Raw genomic sequence first — 18,582 nt, 5'->3', positions numbered from 1 at the left:
AGGAATGAGTGCTTTAAAAACAGTTGAAACCATTTCTAGGAATGGATTTCCTGGGAGAGAGCTATTTTGGCAAAACGTGGCAGGACGTATTTTATGTTTTTTAGAAAATACACTTCAAATTTTGGGAATTGGCAACAGTTTGGTTAACTTCATTTTGCATGTGTTGTAGAATCGCCTCAATAAATGGCTGAGGCTTTTTCCATTTTTATTTCACTTTTCTTGAAAAAGAAAAATAAAAAACCAACCAAAACCAACCAACCCACCCACAATCCCCCCCCCCCACCAAACAAACAAAAAAGCAAACCCAAACCAAAAAACACCCAAACCAAACAAACAAAACCCAAACAAGAAAACCCAACACACACTCCCGCCCCCAGCTTCAAACTGATAATGAACTTGTTACATGTTTTAAATCATCAGTTCTTCCAGGTTTCGAAGTTTATCAGTATCATTACCAGTTCAGTGATGCCTCAGAATTCTTGCTTTGAATTTAAGCCCAGCTTCGAAACTCCTTTGTAAGAATTTTGTCTTGTTAGTGAATATCTTAACATTGATTTCCAAAGATGAAATTAAATTAACTGAGGTATGAAAAGCAACGTCTCCGAGCCACTGAGTGTGGCTGGAGACAAAAGAACTTGATGAAGATGATGCCCAGTGGATGTCTTTGCTCCCATAACTGGTTCAGCTCTGTACTCTTCCCTGCAGTGATCACTGGCTGTCCCTGAGGAGGACTGTTTCATTCCCCAGCATCAGGAATAAAGCAAGCTAGTAGTGATGCAATAACAACCATCCCCTTCACTTGCTGCAGATCCTGGAACATCTTTTTGCAGGAGAGGAAAGGGTGGAAGAGCTTGGGTTTTGTCAGCTTCTTCAATTAAGTGATGAAACTGCTATTTCTGCCCAGAGGTTTAGATCATCTGTGCAAACAGCAACAGCACTTCCACTCTGTTCTTCCATCTTGCTCCTTAAAGCAAAAGGCATTCCTCAGTTGCTTGAACCAGCAACGGTTTTGAAGCAACATGCTGCTTTAGCATGCTTGCCAGAGCATATAGTAAGACATAAAATGATCTTCACCAGCAATGCAAATGCATTTGTCATAGTTGTTGCTTGCTTTTGATCACTGCAGGTGAAGCCTGCAGCCTTACATGCCTGCCATGGAAAGGTACCGTTTGCTCACTGCGGCCAGTGTCTTTTTAATGCCAGATCTGTTGCAGACAGAAGAGTGAGTCAGCAGTGGCCTGGGAATTACATTCCAGTCTAATACTTTGCGATAATAAGTAAGGTACTTTAGGTTGCTCGTATTTAGGTGGAGGAGAAATTAATTTAAAAAGTAATCATGTTTTACTAAATCCAGCCTCTTGCCCCCTTGGATACTTGTTTTTCAGCAGAACTTCAGTTTTTGTGCTGTCAGATTGCAAAGCCCTAGAACGTACAACACTTACTGAATCAGCATCAGTAAATTGGTTCGTGCTACCCCCACCCCCCCAGCCGTGACTAGTTTTCCATTTTCTTTTCTTACTGGTGTATTGTGGAGCATCTTTTGCAACACCAGCTCCTCTGGGTTTAAAAATTGCACCTGTAGCAGCGCACAGTTAAGCTTAGAGCATTCAGTTCTTGCCAGCTTCCTATTTAAAAGAAGAAATGCATGTGGGCTGTGCATGTACTGCTCATGCATTGCCCCCGAGGAGTGAGGGAGGAGAGAGGGGTCACGTGAGATGTGGGAGCCAAAAGGGGATCACTTTTTTTCCAAAAGTGTGAGACTGCCCTGGTTATCTTGGAACTTTTAATCTCTCTCTTCTTGCGTGTTTTGAGGCTTTAGTGTTTGGACAAGTCTGTGAGGCTCCAAACTTGAAGTGCTGCTGCTAAGATGTTCTCTTTCCTTTGCTTGGGGTATCTGTCTGCTTTGCTTCCATCTTGCACCTGCTGGGAATCCTGGAAGGTATCTTGTGTCTTAACCTCTTGGAGAGGAAAAGTCAACAGCAGATGAAAAGCATCTGACCATAAACTGCAGGCTGAAATGCATGAAAAAAATGTGTAGTAAAGGTCAGGATTGCAAATGGAAATTTGAGCAAGTTACATGGTAATTTGGTGAAGTTTGGGCATCTGTCTCATGGGTGATGCTGTAGTTGAAACTGAGATTTGATGAGTGTGTCAAAATGAATTTATTTTACTCCTGTTGCTAGCATGAATGCTTGTCTTCTATGCAGAAGTGCTGTGGAAAGCAGGCTAATACACTGGATTATTTTGCTCTGGTAGTTTATATAGCCTTGCTGCTTGGAGCAGGACACAGTAGGAGGTGCTTTTGAGTGTAAACACTGGAACTGACAGTAGGTGGAAGTCAGCTTAAAATTGGGGAATGAAGAGGGAGTGATGGGGAGTGCTGGCTGAAAGGTGATGCACTTTTAGTAGGCATAGAGCAGGTGCACATGATTTATAACCAGTTTCTTCTGCTTATGGCAAGTAGTAACTGATAGGGTATTGCTAATTATATAGTGTCCTTTGTTAATTTAACAAAGAGGTGCAGACTGTTTGCAGAGTACAGTGTGTTCAGAGTAGTTTCAAAGTTTAAGATTTATGTGATTTGATAGTATCTGAAGTTATCAAACACTCTGAAAGTCAAACAGCTGTTCTTTTTATTTCCTCCAAGATAAGCTTTTCTTAGGGTTTGGGGAAGTACAAAAAAACCTGGCAACCAGATGAGAACCCCTTTCAGTGTCAGTATTTAAGGCAGCTGTAGGTATTTATTTGGATTTCTCGAAAGTTTTCACTTCTTCTCACTGCGTAAATTGTATTTTGAGTAGCCCAAGCAGAGCGATATCTATTAAGACCTGGATTGCAACATAGTAAATGCTAATTCTGTTTTTGAGAGTAGAAAACATTATTTCCATGTATTCAGTTCTTAACATTTTCCTCAAGTCTTCTAGTTAACTGTGTAAACACAGAACTTGGTCCATCCTGCTTCCCTATAAGTACTTAGGCTTTTTGGGAATTCTGCAAGGATGGAGTAAATTACTTTGTATCCTAGTTCAAGCTTTTCTTTATGTGCAAGTAATTGGAATATTGATACCTTGGAAACTGCTGCAGTATTTTCCATTCCAGTGATTACCCTTGGAGCTTTGTTACGTTTTAACCATAAACATGATTCTTTTAATTGTGGAATAATTTAGGTTGAAAGGGACATGTGGAAGTCACTGTTTCAGCCCCCTTGTTTAAAGCGGGCCAACTTCAAACATACCATGCTTTGTTCTTGCTCCTTCTAAAATTAGTTTGAGGAGGAGTATGTTAATGTGGTAGAGTATGGTCTGTTTTAGAGCTGCTGGTTTCATTTCTGTTTTGCTTTTCAGTGAAGCTTCTTCACTACATTATAATTTCTAATAATGTTTAAAACTTGAGAGTACTTTCTTTTCTTGAGTTCTGTTCTGACAGGTAGGTCAGAATATTTTTCCAGGAGTGGGGAGTTGTTTGTCTTTTAAATAAACAAGATACAGATTCCTTTTCAGATCTGTACATTCCCGTCTACTGTGATTATCTTGCATTTAGGCATTCACAGCTACCTTAGCAGCCGCTATATTGGCCTGTTATGTAGAAATCATGGAAAGTGACAAAACCAGTATAGCCTCATCAGAGCTTTCATGCCTGAAATTAGCTTTTTTTTTTGTTGTTGTTAGTTTTGGTGTTTTGTGTGATATACCTATTTTGGGAACACTGGGATGTGAACGTGGGTTTTAATTTGGAGCATCTTACAGTTTAGTCACACAAGACTATTTTAATAGTTTCCCATCGGATTTAATATGCCACTCAAACTGTAAAAAAGACCAGTATGCAGAATCTATTTGATTCTAGTGAGATGATATATAATAGAAGTGGATTACTTGACTCTGCTTGTCTAATGGATTGCCTTCCTAATGGATGTTAACTGTTAGCTGCACCATAGCATAGGCTTTTAATAAGTTATCGGTTTGAGATGTGAGGAGATTTCTGTTATCATGGCTGTGGTCAAAGTACTGTGTTACTTTTCTTATTCCCTCTGTCCCCCAACCTTTTCCACAGGTTTCCTTTTTTTTTTTTTCTTAAGATCCCTTACATAGCATATGTAAAGATGAACTTGTTTGCATATGGGAGTTGGTTGGAATTGTTGCTCTGACTTTGATACAGTTAAACATTTGATTAATGTCCATTTAATGCTGCTGTAGAAATTTCACATGCTTTACAAATGTTTCCATAATTTGCATATCAGATATTTATCCAAACATAATTGCTATGGGTTTTCCTGCGGAGAGGCTTGAAGGAGTATACAGGAACAACATTGACGATGTAGTAAGGTAAGATTATTTTTTTCATACTCTTATAAATGTTAAATATCATTTTCTGTACTCATTTATGTTCTACTAAGGAAAGGAGGATGTGTGCTCTGACTCGTAAAAATGGCAAGATTTTTATATCTCATAGATGTTGCCATACTAGCTTTCCTGAAAATATTAGAAACAAAATTATATTTTCAAGACTTGTAGGCCAGGCAGCTGTTACAGGTTGATCTCAAATGCATGTAATCTGCTTTATTGTGAAAAATTTATTTCAGTGAATTGTGTTGGAGTAAAACAAGGTTCTTTGCTTTTAGAAAGATGTTAGTCCGTGCCTCTGTTAATAGTGTTGAGAGTTCCTCAGATAGCTGATGGCATTTCGGAATATGTTTTCCACATCCTTTCTTCAATTGATAAATTAAGTGCTTGATAAGTAATTTTGATTTAATGTAGTAAATGTAGGTGACTTTAGATAAAGACTTTTACATCTGGATGTATTCAATAATTGTGGAAGAGGAGAAAAATCAGGTAAAAAATGTTATTGCTGGTGATGTTTTGTAGCATGTTTTTTTTTTTTTTTTAAAAATAAACTTATAGGTTGTCATTTTTAACATCAAATAAAGTTACCTGCTCTGAACTGCTGGTTACAGCTGTGGAAGATGTACTTGGTGTGTTAGGAGCATCACAGTTTGTTTAGTCAACATGCTACCTGGAGAGTGAGAGGTTGCATTGAAAACTAAAAATATTTGTCAGAAGCTGTGAAATGTTAGTGTTTTTAGGATCCCAGGGTCTGATTTTAAGTCATGCGTGATACTTTTAGGATCTTTGGCATTTGAGGTCACAAGTTCAGTTGCTCTCCCAGAGGCTTGATGTTTGGGGATGGGGGAATAATGCAGTAAGGGTTTGTACAGAAATGAGCCAAGGTAGCTCCTCAGTTCCCACACTGGGAGGAATCATAGCCTTCAACTGAGAATTATTTATCTCGAGGTAGTGACTTCCCAGTGCAGCTGCAGTTAGCTTCCAGTGAGTTTGAGGGGGTTTGTTCTTGCATATTTAACCATCATGACAAAGCTCGCTATCCATGAATAGCACTGAAAATGTCAGGGCCTGGATTTGACCAGGCTTGCAGAAGCAACCTTGTTCTGTCACATGGTAGTAAGAAGTCACTTTTCCAGAGCTGATCATATCAGTGAGGTTCAGCATAGCAATCTGTAAATGCTGTTGCGGAGTGTGTATGTTTCTGCTAGGACTGTTAAGAGGTGTGAAGTTTTGCAGTTGTCATTGCACACAGCTTGCATACAAGAGGAAGCTTTTGCTGTGCTTTCCAGATAGTTTGTCTGTGGACAGCCCTTAACTATCTAGTCATCTTTCTTTACCAGCAGTCAGAGCCATCTTTAAGTTGATACTGGCACTGCATCTGCTGTGTGTAGTATGTGGTCCCTGATGGACTCCACCTTTGGAAATTGCAGGATAGGGGTAAAGGCTGGACTTGGAATAAATGGCATGGGAATAATCTAAATAAATAATAATAGGCAGTAGTCTTTGAAGGCCCTCTTCCATTCATAGCATTGATTTCAGTTGCTTCTGTATGGAGAAAAATGTATCGGTTAAGTATGTAGATATGTGTAAGTTAGACTTTTGAAAGGAAATGACTACATAGTGAAGTTGTTCATAAACACTGATCAAAAGGAATAATGGTCACCTAAAAGTATAATCGGCCAAAATAAAGTAGAGATTTAAATTAAGTGGCTGTAGGGAACTGGATGCTAAAGTAGTGTTGTGTTTGTTGCCCCCTTTTTTTAAATGAGAATAATGCACAAAATGTGAGCATGTATTCTGCATGTTGCAGTCATCAGGTCCTCATCTGCTCCTGTCATCTTTTTGTTGTGTAATTTTTTTTTCAAGAACTTTTTTATGCAGAAATTCAATGTGTTTGAGCTCTGGAGCAATTGATACTGAGCTGCAATAAGCCAGTGGGTTTTTTCAGAGTCACTGTTATCCTGACGAAATGTAATGCTAATACTGCATGAGAAGTATGACTAGAACTGCTGGCTGTCTCCTGTGACTGACACTTTGAGACAGTTTGGATGGAATTTTGCCCTTAGGAAAATACTTGCACGAAAGCTTACACTCAGTTTTGTGGCTATTACTAGCAGAAGTAGAGTCAGCTCTCTTGCTCTCTCTCCAGTGTGTTTTGAACAAGTGGGTTCAACTCTTGAAGCAAATTGCCATGTCCAACATCTTCCTTAATCATTTGAAGTCTGCCAACAGGGATGCCAGTGGAAGTCAGAAAATATTTTTGCAGATTAAATTGAAATCTCATACTTGGTGCTGCGCAAGGAACATTCACATCTGTTCATATTTTAACACATCGGTTTAGCCGCAGAGGAGTTCTAGGTTCTTCTGGAATATTATGACTGATAACCAGAGCTTGGTTTTGCTTGAGCTTTCCAGGATTTTAGCAGCTTGTGTTTCTTTTCAATTTGAACAGCATGTTCTGTCATGGCTAATTAAATTCCTTCTGGCTGATGTGCAGATACACACTGTTGATGATGTTAAGTGTAAACATTTGTATGTTATTTCTTCATGAACATTGCCAGGTGACACATTATATATAATCATGGCATTTTTGATGAATCATGTTTGCAGTTTGGCTCTTCAAAGCTTGTATAGGAAGTTTTTGTTACAAAGTGAGCATGAAAATGAAATGAGTGTGAAAACATGTAGTGGTCTTCCTCGTTTCTGAGCTCAGAATATCATCAGCCACTGTTCTCAGACTTCAGTGGCAAGTAATGGCTGTTTTAAAAGCCTGGTATTAAAATAAAGATTCTGGCTGTTCTAACTGGAATAAAATTCATATTCCAGTATTCTTTTTTTTTTCTTAATTGGAGATGCCACTGTGGCAGAATACTTTGCATCGAAAATTAAATTGAAAATGTTCACAAATATATTGTGTACTTGATGCTTTGTGCTTTAAAAATAAACAACCCTTCTTCAGCTAAGTATATTTATTGGTGTGTAGGTATCTTAGAAATCAGTGCAGATTGGTCCATATGATAAATATTTCAGTTGCAGGTCATATTTTAGTCTCCTCAGTTGCAAAAATTGTCTTATACTACTGCATTATTTGTATGAGTGAGGTTTGCAACATGCTGCTTCCTTGACTGAGGCACTGCAGGGCCAGCTGGGACTTGAAATGCTGAACTGCACATGCTGGATGGTGCTTTAATGATGTTGCAAATTGAGGTCAACATTATTTCGATGTATATTAATACATGATTTTTTATTTTCTACCTAAGGTTTCTGGATTCAAAGCATAAAAACCATTACAAGATATACAATCTGTAAGTATGCTCTTATAGATGTATTTTACAAAATAATGAGTTCTAAAAATAGCTAATGCGTGAAAGTGGTTTGTTGCTGTACTGAAGCAGAGCTAGAGATGTTTTGCACATTTCTTGAAACAATTAAGCCTGATTGAGAGCGCTGTTACTTCATTTAGTGGAGCTGAGTGAGGTTAAATGAAATGCTGGTGTGTATTCATATTACTTGAACGCTTTTAAATGACTTGGCATCTAGCCCATCTGGAGCTTATACCATGTGATTAAAAAGTGAGAAGTAATTCATAGCAGGCTTTCTGTCAATGTATTGATGTCCACAGTGAAGAAATTGCCAAATGAATATTTTCTTGTTTCTTTTTTCTTTTTTTAAATCAAACTGTATTGGTACTCAGGTTCTGTTTGCTTCCTCAGTCTCCTTGATTGTCCCTGTTTGAGAAAGCTATTGCAGCAATTGGTAATGTGATGGTTTCTCACTTTAGGAAGTGCAATATTTTGCTCTCAAGATTTAGTTATGCAAAAAGCTGTTCTTCTTACAGAAGGGATTTATTTTTTTTTTTTTTGGTGGTGGTGGTGTGCCTTGATCGTCCTTACATGTTAGTTCAGACTAATTTCATTTGTGTAAGTGATTTGGTGGTGTCAGCTGATACTGAAAAGTAGGTTATGATTTTCTACCCCACGTTTTTCCTCTAGAAATCTAAATTGAAGATTTATTGATTCTTTGAGCTGTTATGGTTTTACTTTTTAAAAAAAAAAATGTTCCAAAATATCTGCAGTTTGTGAAAAAATGCTGTAGTATGAAAATCCAGGCAATGCATTACATCATAATCTGTCAGTCATTAAAAATAAGTATTTAAATATGCCTCTAAATTATTTGAAGGGCTATACATTAAACAACTCTGTTTCCTGATGTTGGAACAAAGTCATAAGCTGAGAAATTGTATATTGGTTATCAAAGTTGTCTGTAGGACCTGGGGTAGGATGGGACAGAAAAAGATGTATAAAAATATGCATTAAAACCCCCCTCATTAGAGACTCTTCATACAGTTCAGTGACAGAATATAGTTGTATTCTCCAGCACAGAAGCTCTCCAGAATGTTAGACTTTTAATAAATGCTGTCTTGGTGGCACTTATGGGTGGAAAGGACAGTGCTTCCTAAAATAACTGATAGCTGCTCCTTTGTGTAGGTGCAGCTCTCTAAAGAGGTAACTTTCTGCATACCCGGGTATCTATCTTTGAGTTCTTCTGGAGCTCAGCACTAGGTATCTGTCATGTAAAATCTAACGAATGCGGGTTTGTTAGACACCCCACCCCACCCCCCAGAAGTCTCCTGACGGCTTCTGCTTGGTTTGGGGAGCAAAGCAGAACAGGACAGATACAACTCAATTTCTTCCTGCTTCTTGGGGCTGAGTTCAGCTGTCAGCTTCTGCAAAGTGTGGCTCTGGTATCTCTTGCAAGATCAGAGTTTGCTGAGCTGTGTGATACCGAAATGCTTGTTTCGAATTGGCTGTAGAGGCGACAGGTAAAAACAATAGGTTGCTCTGTGTAAACTTCTAGGCTTAGTCAGAAGGTAGGAATTCAGTAAGACATCTGTGTATCTTAGCTAGTAGCTCCTCAGGGAGGTGGTGATTTGAAACGTTTCTGCTTTGCTGTATGCTTACAACCTCATTTTTAGAAAAAAAAGTGAAACTAATCACCCACACAGGAGCAACTTTAAACTGAGAAGAACTGTGATTGAGACAAATGCTTTTGACATTTATGTTGCTGATACCTGTATTTCCACTGCGTAAAGAACTTGTCCAGGTGTGCCACAGGTTTTTGTCTTCTTCATATAAAAATTTTAACTTTTCTGGTTTTGGTGCAGGAACCCATCGATTTTTACTTGTTGCTAACTTCAGAACAATTGCAAGTGAAACTCTCTAAAATTACTATATTCACCCTCAAATGAAAATTCCTGCAGGATAGAACATCCTTTTAAAGTGTGCAGGTTTTCTTCTTCCCTAAAGCATGGATCAGTTGCAAATGAAGATTCAAGTGATTACTGTACAGCTTGGAAAGCATAGCTTTTAAACTGTGTATCTCTGGAGGGGGCAGGTTACTTCTATGCAGGCAAAATTTATACACATTAAGTACACAAATGCCATTAGTTGAATTGTAATGTTTGGTCATGAGATGGGAAGAAATTGCAGCCTTCAGGTATTTTGGAGAACAGCATCTCTTTAGATTAAGCTGATCCTTTGTAAGTAATCAACCTATTGTCTGTGTTCAAAAGAAGGAGGTGGGAGTTCAGAGGAGTTACGTGATTATATTCAGAATTATTTCAAACACTGTCATGGGGTTTCAGTTCCCTTAAGGTAGCTGTTACATGAAGTAGATAATAATGTGTGTATTGAGCAGTTCTATTTAAAAGTATTTAAAGAGATTTTTCTGAACTGATGCTTAAATGGTGTCAGTAATGGCTCATTCTTGCATCTCGACTTTCAAATTTCCAGTGACTATTTGAGCAGTTTCATTTTGTTTCTTGCTTGTGTTAGTTTTCTTGTGTGTTCCCTTAATACTGCTATTTCTCCAATATTCTTTATCACCTCCCAACTTCACATACTGCCAAACTGTTGTCTTCCCTATTGTAATAATCTCTTCCTTCTCAAGAATATTTCGTTTAACTGACCTACAGGCAGATTGTTCATTACAGGCCCTTCCTTTAACTATGTGGATTTTACCTGCATGCTTTCTGTACCTCTCTGTACATGAGGTTGGGCTTTGCATAGGCTGTCACCTCTTTCTGTAGCCTATAGTGCTGTTGTCAGTGGGATCATAGTTATGGTCAGAAAGGTATCTAGCTGACAGCACTTAGGATCTGGGTTGCTTTAAACTTGCTTTAATCATAAGGAGGATAACAAGAACCCTGCAAACCCACTCCCAACCCCCAAAATACAAGCAAAATGTCCAGGTTTATTCTGAAGATCTGACTTTATTTGAAGTCTAATAGTGTTTATAAAAAAGAATGTATTTGAAATGCTAAGCAATGAACGCATGTGCCAAAGTGTGTGTTGGTGAGTTCTCTGCTGCAGATACACTTCTAGTGGAAGGTGTCCCTTCCTGTTGCAGGGGGGTTGGAACTACATGATGTCATGTAATGAAACTGCAGTATATTTTGTACAGCTGTGACTGGAGCTCTGGATTTGTTGTGTACAGCCCCCATAAGAGAGGTTATAGTGTGACATGGCTATGTTCTGTGCTCAGTTTCTGTCCTTGGTATCAACAAAACTGCTTTTTATCCCCTTCGATATTCTACTTGACATTCAGGCTTCAAAATTTGAAGGCTTTTTTGTCCATATGTGGGGTTTTGGTTTTTGGTTTGGTTTTTTTTTCTTTTTTCTTTTTGTTGTTTTTTGTTTGGTTTGGGTTTGTTTGTTTTTTTTTTAGTTTTTGGAGACTTTCATCTTTCACTACCCCTTTGTGTGTTTCTTTAGAAGGAAGCAGGAAACTTTCTAGGATAAGATGCTTTCTGTTAACTGCTTTGCATCCTAGCAGGCTCAACTTCCAAAGTTCAGATGCTGACTAGCTTGTAATAGGCTTTGCCCAGCATTGTTGATGGCTGCTTCAGGCATGATGACTCCATCTTGGATGTACATACTGCATCTAACCTTCTCAAAGCCTCAAATATAAATAAAGTTTTGAGTCCCATCTGTCAGCTTAACCTGCAGTGTATCACTTCTGACCCAGAGAAGGTGTCAGCAATGTGATCAGTGTGAAAACTGCCAGACTTTTCCCTAGCAGAGGCTACAGTTGAGAAGGCTCTGGAACTCAGAGAAAGGGAAGTGCTGAGTGCACATGCAACCCCAGCAGACCTGTGTCTGTGCCTGGGGTATGAGTCTGGTGGACAAAGTTCAATGCAGCACATGTAAGGCTCCAGTTCTGTGTACAGCAGTAAGAGTAGTAGGAGCTTAAAAGTCTCTCTGTCTAGAAGTGTCAAGTAAGCTCCACACAGGTCCAAAGGCTGCAGTCATACTTACTAAGGAAATATACATTCATACCAGTCCTGAAACTGGTGTAGGTATTTGAAACCTATAAAGAGTACAGGATATAATCAGAAGAGAAGATCTAGATATTTCATCTACTGAAATGACTTCAAATCATTGTGTTTCAGTGTGGAGTCCTGTTATTTTGAGGCAGGATTGTTCTTTTTCTTTGAGCTGCATTTTCACTTGCATTTTGTAGGGATGATTCATTTTGCCTGCAGAGAGCAACTCCAAGGAAAATTACGTAGAGCTTGCACTTGCCTTCTTTCCCTTTACCCATAGTATCTGATCCAGCTTGCTCCCTTACAGGATGCTATATTGGCTGTGTTAGACCCTACTGAGTGGATTGTTTATATCTAGTTCCTGATGTTTGTCCCTAGGCAAGTCATCCTGCAAGACTAGTGCAGTGTGGTTTGCTGCGCTGCTAGCTAGTTAGTCTCTTGCAGAGCGATGAGGTAGACATTGATGCAATCGAGAGTCTTAAGAAATGTGCCATTTGCCAGGATCTGTGAGGGGAAAACTGACTGACTGGCCTGGGTTTTTTTTGTTTGGTTGTGTTTTTTTGGTGTTTGTGTTTGTGTGTGTGTGTGTGTGTGTGTGTTCACCTCATTTCGAGAAGAAGTGCCAAGTTGGAAAGCAGTATCATAATCTCCGTTTGATGCAGTGATCTCTATTATAATATTGAGCGGTGCTTTCAGTTGCCTGTGCTGTCTTGTGGTGGTGGTCCTGTAATTTGAGGAGGAATGTTTGCTTAGGTTACTCTCTCTGAGGATCCTTGAAATGTCCTTGTGATTCCCGTCACCCATAGCACCCATGTTTTTGTTAAGGCATATTGATGTGTGTTTTGAGTTCAGGGTCAAATGGATGAAGGTCATAGCTGTCTACTCTTTATGTGTTTGTGTGGGAGCATATAGCTGCTCAAGCAGCTGGAACTGTTAATACTACAGTGTTAAAAAGTAATAGTGTATTGCATTACTTGTGTGAATGTCTCCATTGAGTCATACTGATGGACTACAGTTACCATAGGGTAAGTAATTGTTTTTCAGTAAAATAACTGATATTTTAGTGAGCAACTTTATACATCTGCAAAAAAAAAAAACACAACAACAGTTTTTCTGCATGTAACCTCTAGCTGCTTTTTTAAATCATAAAGGTGATGAGTATACATGATTTTCCCATATGTTGATGTGTATGTGCCTGGGTGTGACAGATGTTGGGAGTGCCTCTGAGATTTGTCTTGAACTCTTGTCTATTTTTCTTTTTTAGATGTGCTGAAAGACATTATGACACAGCCAAATTTAACTGCAGAGGTATGTTTTTTACTGTCTAGTATGTTTTTCTCTTTAAACTTCAGTGTTTCTGAACAGAGGTATAAAGGAGGAGCTGATGAATAGATTTGGGTAAAGGAATGATGTCAGATTGCTTGAAGTCATTGGAGAAACTTGCTATATTCTTGGGGCTTTCAAAAAAGTATGTTCCTGACAGTTAACTAGATCTGATAAGGAAATCGTAAGTCTACTGTTGCAGAATTTTTGCAGAATGAGCTATATAGAAGTTTCTGTTCAATTCAGTGTGTAAACTCATCATGAAATGTAGAGGTGAAGCTTGCGGAAGGCTGGGTTTTATGCAGAAGCATCACTTAGAATGAAATGGAGAACACTTAAGCCACTGTCACTATTCATGTAAAACAACTTTTTTAAGTTTTGGAACAAACCTTCAGTTGCTTATAAAGAAGAATAGTAAAAAAAAAAAAAAAAAAAAAATTCCATGTGATGCTTCTTTGTGATGAGTTGGTTCTTAGATGCTTTGCAAAACTTCCAGAGCCAGTGGGGAAACTTTTAGAGGCTTCTTTTGATCACCTCTTCTCATTATCTCTTATCAGTGGAAACTGGTGTACCTGTTTTGTTAGTATTAACTCCCCAGGTAAATAAATAAATTCAGATTGACCTTTATCCTGTGTGCAAAGGAATATCTCTGTGCGCAGTAGTAGGGCTTGTAGTTTCTTTTCATGCAGTGCTCAGAATGGCAGATAAGGAGTACTTGTGTGTATGTAATTGTAGGAGATGAATAAATTTTAGCTAGTACTAGCCAGTTCTGTAACTGGCTAATACTAGATCCTAGCAAAGGCTCAATTTCTTTTTTATTATTATCCTTTATTTGTTATAGGCCATCCTTCTAGTTGTAAAGAGGGTGTTTAGAACATGGCCAAAATGTAATTGGCTGCTTTAATGTCTGAATATAGAAGGACTAAAATTGTCATCTTGAAGTCATCTTTGCTGCTAGTTTGCTCTTAAAATATTGAATGGCAGTGTCATGAAACCTCACTGAATACATACAAGCTAGAAAAAAAGTATTTAAAGATCTGCTTGAGCAATACCTTGGGTAAGAGGAGAGAAGGCATAAATGAAAAGGTTGTGCTTCTAATATGTCCAGAACATATGCTTGCTTTGATTTTTGTGGGTTTTTGGTTGGTTGGGTTTTAGGGTTTTGGGGTTTTTTTTGTTTGTTTGTTTAAATGTTTGTTTTAACGGGGGTGCTGAGATCTTGTCACTGTCATTCTCAGCCCAAAATGTTGTTTGTTGACGGCGCCTTTCACAGCTCCTCTGCCTAAGACAGTGCTGTTGTAGGGAGCTACATGCTGCAGTTTTTCTTTTCATCCCCAAATTAGTTGGCTTAGATAACAAAATTGGTGACTCAGGACTGTTAAGGGAGCAGAAGAGTAACAGTTCTACTCTAAAAATTTTCTGAAGTGAATTAATTTCAGAGGGAACTTCTTATGTTCTACACTTAGCATGAAACACTGTAGTAGTTCATTATTCAGCTTGGATGCTCTTGCATTAAATTCAAAACCAGACATTGAAAGCTCTTTATCTTCCTTGGACGCAAGCTTTTTGTCTAGGATTTTTGCAGTTTCTCAAGTACTTCCATGCTGGAAATTGCCTTCTGCTTTGCCAAAGGCTCTTCTTCCTTTTGTTTTTTCTTTTCTTTTTTTTTTTTGTTCGTTTGTTTGTTTGGTTTGTTTTGTTGCTCCCTTTTGTGCTATGGGATTTTTCTTGCAACTTCTAGGAGCTTGGAGAGAGTAATCGTGGAGTAATCTCCATGCTCTGTGCTCCAGTGTTTAGGACCCAAAATTTATGGAGGACCTGCTCAAGATCATACAGCTTTATGTTTCCTAAGGTTGCTTTCTGACTCCTAATCCCTCTGCACTGTCACAGGTCTCCCATACCCATCTCATCTGTTCCTTGTTCCGTCTTTGCAGAAAATACCACAAGGTTTGCCTTTGATCTCAAATCTTGGAGAGCACATTCAGCACACTGCTACTACTTCAGATTTTTCAGGCTGTTCTTTCAGGACTACTTTGTCTTTCCTTTTCACTGGAACCTGACTGAATGTAGTTAGCATAGACTCAAAGTTGTATGGACAAACTGACAGCATCTAATAGCTTTTTTTCTTAGGGTTTTTAAACTAAATTTCTCCTTTTATCTGTATCTGCTACAAAAAGTGACATCTCTGTAAGTTCACATAAAATGATCTTTTGGGGAATCTTTGGATCTTCCACGTGGAAGAATTTATTAGCGTATGTTCATTAACCTTTGCTGTTCTTTAGCAAAGAGTGTTCATTTTATCGGGCTTCCTTATTTGGTTTTCTGGGAGAGTAAGTGGGCGGCCTGTACTGCAAGTGAATAAACTGTCTTTGCAGATCCCTCCGAAAGGCTCCAGACTTGTGCTGCAGTAATTTGGCAGTTCCATAACTTCATCCCTCACTTCTGCTCTTTAAATCCTTGGGGATTCATCAAAAGGAGCCTTGCATGTATGACGAGAGTAGTACTTATGAAATGAATACAAACACTTGCCAAAAATGAAATGCATTCATTTTTAGACCAGAAAAGGAAATGGTGTTTCTAGCTGAGAATTTTTAAGTGAACCAGAGTTGTATGTGTAAGATCCCAAGTCTGCCAAACAAGAATTGGGGTGCACTTTATAAAGTGCTGCTGTTCTGACAAAACTAGAACAGCCCTGTGTGATTCTGCTAGTCAACAGAGCGTTTTGCCGTCATCGTACCTAAGGTGTTAGAGGTTTGGGTGCTTGTCTCTGCTTATTGCTTAGTTTTGCCTTCTTAGTTTTTCTTTCATTTCCTGCATGCTCATTTGAAATTCTTTCCATGTCTAGATGGAAGAAGTGTTTGTATGCATGTATGTATTCATATGAGAAAAAGGACAACTTCATTCAGTGGGTTGACTTCAAAACTCATACATATTGCAAGTGCCTTATATGAGGGTTTATTTTTTTTTTTAATATGGAAATTGCAGGTTTTTGTTTCAAAAACCCTTTGAGCAATTCTGACAGCTTGTTCCCAGTGTAGACCCAACTGCTCAGAATTTTTCACCAAAATTCCTATTGTCTGATCAGTGACTGAGGTCTGGCCCTGTTTTCTCTCAGCAGTCAGTCTAATTATCACTAGAGTAATGGGTTTTCATAGGGTTGTTCTTTTTGCCAATGCACTCATAAATTCTAGAAAATTTGTGTTGTAAGATACAGTCTGTGCCGTAGTCACAGTCATTTCAGTAGCGTTGTGAGAGTCTCTTCATGTAGCAGGATGCTTATGTATTGCTAGGAAAATGTCTGTAATGTTTGTAATATGCAGTACATTGCTGAATTATGTTGGAATAACAAAAAAAATACATATGTGTATGTAGGATGGGGGTTTATTTAAAAAGTTATTTTGCTTGTCACAAAGTTGACCCGAGCTTGCTGTAATTTCCTTTTGAGATTTTGATGAATTACTTCTTGTTGCAGTTGCACAGTACCCTTTTGAAGACCATAACCCACCACAGCTAGAGCTTATCAAACCTTTTTGTGAAGATCTCGACCAGTGGCTAAGTGAAGATGACAATCATGTTGCAGCAATCCACTGTAAAGCTGGAAAGGGACGAACTGGTGTAATGATATGTGCATATTTGTTGCATCGAGGCAAGTTTTTAAAGGCTCAAGAAGCCCTAGATTTCTATGGGGAAGTAAGGACCAGAGACAAGAAGGTGAGCTATTTTCTGTTTTTCTGTTCTCCTACTTGCATCTTAATTGCTTTTCCTTCTTGAGGTCAATTTGAAAAGTCTTAAAGGGCTATTTAAGAAATACTTTCCGTCAGTTGTGTTACCTTGTTTGATTCACTTTTAATATTATTTAATCAGTGCAGCTCTTCTAAATGAGATAACTTTTAAGCAGCAGTAGGAATTGGTCACAACACTAAACCTGTCTGTTTTTTTCATCTCCTGTTGAAGAAGATTTGGACAGTTTATTTTAAATAGCCTTTAAAATAGCATTCTGCTGTGTGTTGCATCAAATGGGCGGTTGATGAGTGTGCTGTCTTGTTGAGCATTTTCAGCCCAAATAAGAGGATTATTCTAGCTTGTTTTGACTGAACAGATGAGTTGCTCATCTCCTCAGGTTCTCTTAGCTTCTGTGGTGATATTTGGAGATACATGGTCATTACAGTGCATGTTACAGTTGACTATTCGTTCTGGAAAAGTCTGTTAGATGCCCCTTTTCAATAAAAGGGTGGTTAAGCCCTGACATTTGCTGCCTCAGAGCCTGCTTCATGAGGTGCTATAGTTTTGTTTCTTCTACTTCTCCCAAGGAGAAATGGGAAGATCTCATTTCAAAGAAAGGATGTTCATGGCTACAAGGGATTTCTGTTAAGATCTTTAGCAGTAGGTTTGTGTTAGAACTTTCTGTCATGGTTATGCCTCATTAATAGAAGTTTATCCTTCTTATTTGAAATATTATCCAAATATGATAAGGTGTAACTTGGAAGGTCACTTCAACAAGCTTGCCTGCTCATCTTGCCTAGTTTCCTTTCTGAATGTTAGTAGAGCAGCCCAGGGGGATGATCCCTGCAGACCAGTTCCAGCCTACTCAAGTATAGAGCTATCTGTGTTCCTGTAATATTTGTATGAAATACTAATTTCACAGTGTGTAGACTTCTAATAAGCAGAGCTTCATGTTTGAAGGCTCTTGAGAGCAGAAATGTCACATACGGAATTCTAGAACTTTGCTGTTAATTTGTTGGAAGGAGCAAATAACTTCTTAGTTTGGTCTCTTTACAAGATAGGGCTGTGCCATGTATGGCTAAGGAGATAGTTGTAGTGTAATACTAGAGCGGAGACACTGTCAAGGTTTCCCATCAAAACTTTGTGGCTTTTGGTGAGAGTGCATGGTAGTAAATAGGAATGAGCTGTGTGATGAATAAACAGATTAGGTTACTCCTACTGATAGAGATTATCTAAAGAGCTGGATAAAATACCATAAAAGCTACACAACAAATACATGGTGAAGCATGCTGTACCTCCATTTCTTTTCTGTATTTTTGCATGTCAGTGTATCGAGTATAAGGTCAGTTAGGTGTTCATCAGTACTCTGGCATGTTTGAGGTAACAGAGAACTTAGTAAACAGGAATAGTGAGAGCCTTGTTTAGCTTCACTGTAAATATTGTCTGTAACCAGCAACTTTGTTTTGGTTTTGATGTCTCTACTGGAAGATTTTTTTGGTAACTTTGGGGGGGGAGAAATTTTTTTTTGTTGTTTGTTGTTTTTTTTTTGTTGTTGTTTGTGGGGGTTTTTTTGTTTGTTTTTGGGGTTGTTTTGGTTTTTTTGTTTGCTTCAACTCCAGTTGAGCGTGGTTATCTTTATGCGGACACTGGGCAGCACATGATTCATGTATAGTCCTTATAGTGTTTTTATATACAGGTGTTCCAGTGCAGGTTTTGGAAGCTTTTTCTTCCCTTATGGCCCATATTTCAGTGTTACATGTCAAGTGCTGCTCTCTGATTTGATACTTCACCACACTTGTATATAACTGACTTCCTGATTTCAAAGTAAATGAAGCATCAAAAGGACTGCTTGCACCTAAGGACAAGAAACTG

The 18,582-nt window shown here is 38.5% G+C and overlaps 1 protein-coding gene across 1 annotated transcript in view; it reads left to right on the top strand.

The window, feature by feature from the left end:
• PTEN (phosphatase and tensin homolog) overlaps positions 1-18,582 on the top strand; it is a 49,158-nt gene that overhangs the window by 12,177 nt on the left and 18,399 nt on the right. Inside the window, 6 exon segments of the mRNA XM_062637897.1 lie at positions 4,238-4,322; positions 7,601-7,645; positions 12,929-12,970; positions 14,192-14,243; positions 14,245-14,277; positions 16,468-16,698. Of these exon segments, the coding sequence (XP_062493881.1) occupies positions 4,238-4,322; positions 7,601-7,645; positions 12,929-12,970; positions 14,192-14,243; positions 14,245-14,277; positions 16,468-16,698 (488 nt within the window).

Source organism: Pezoporus occidentalis, unplaced genomic scaffold, assembly GCF_034315485.1.
Source record: "Pezoporus occidentalis ecotype Australia unplaced genomic scaffold, CSIRO_AGI_Poc_V1 ctg54, whole genome shotgun sequence".
NCBI classification, from domain to species: Eukaryota; Metazoa; Chordata; class Aves; order Psittaciformes; family Psittacidae; genus Pezoporus; species Pezoporus occidentalis.
The sequence above is the reverse complement of the archived record's forward strand: the minus strand, read 5'-3'. Positions and strand labels throughout refer to the sequence as shown.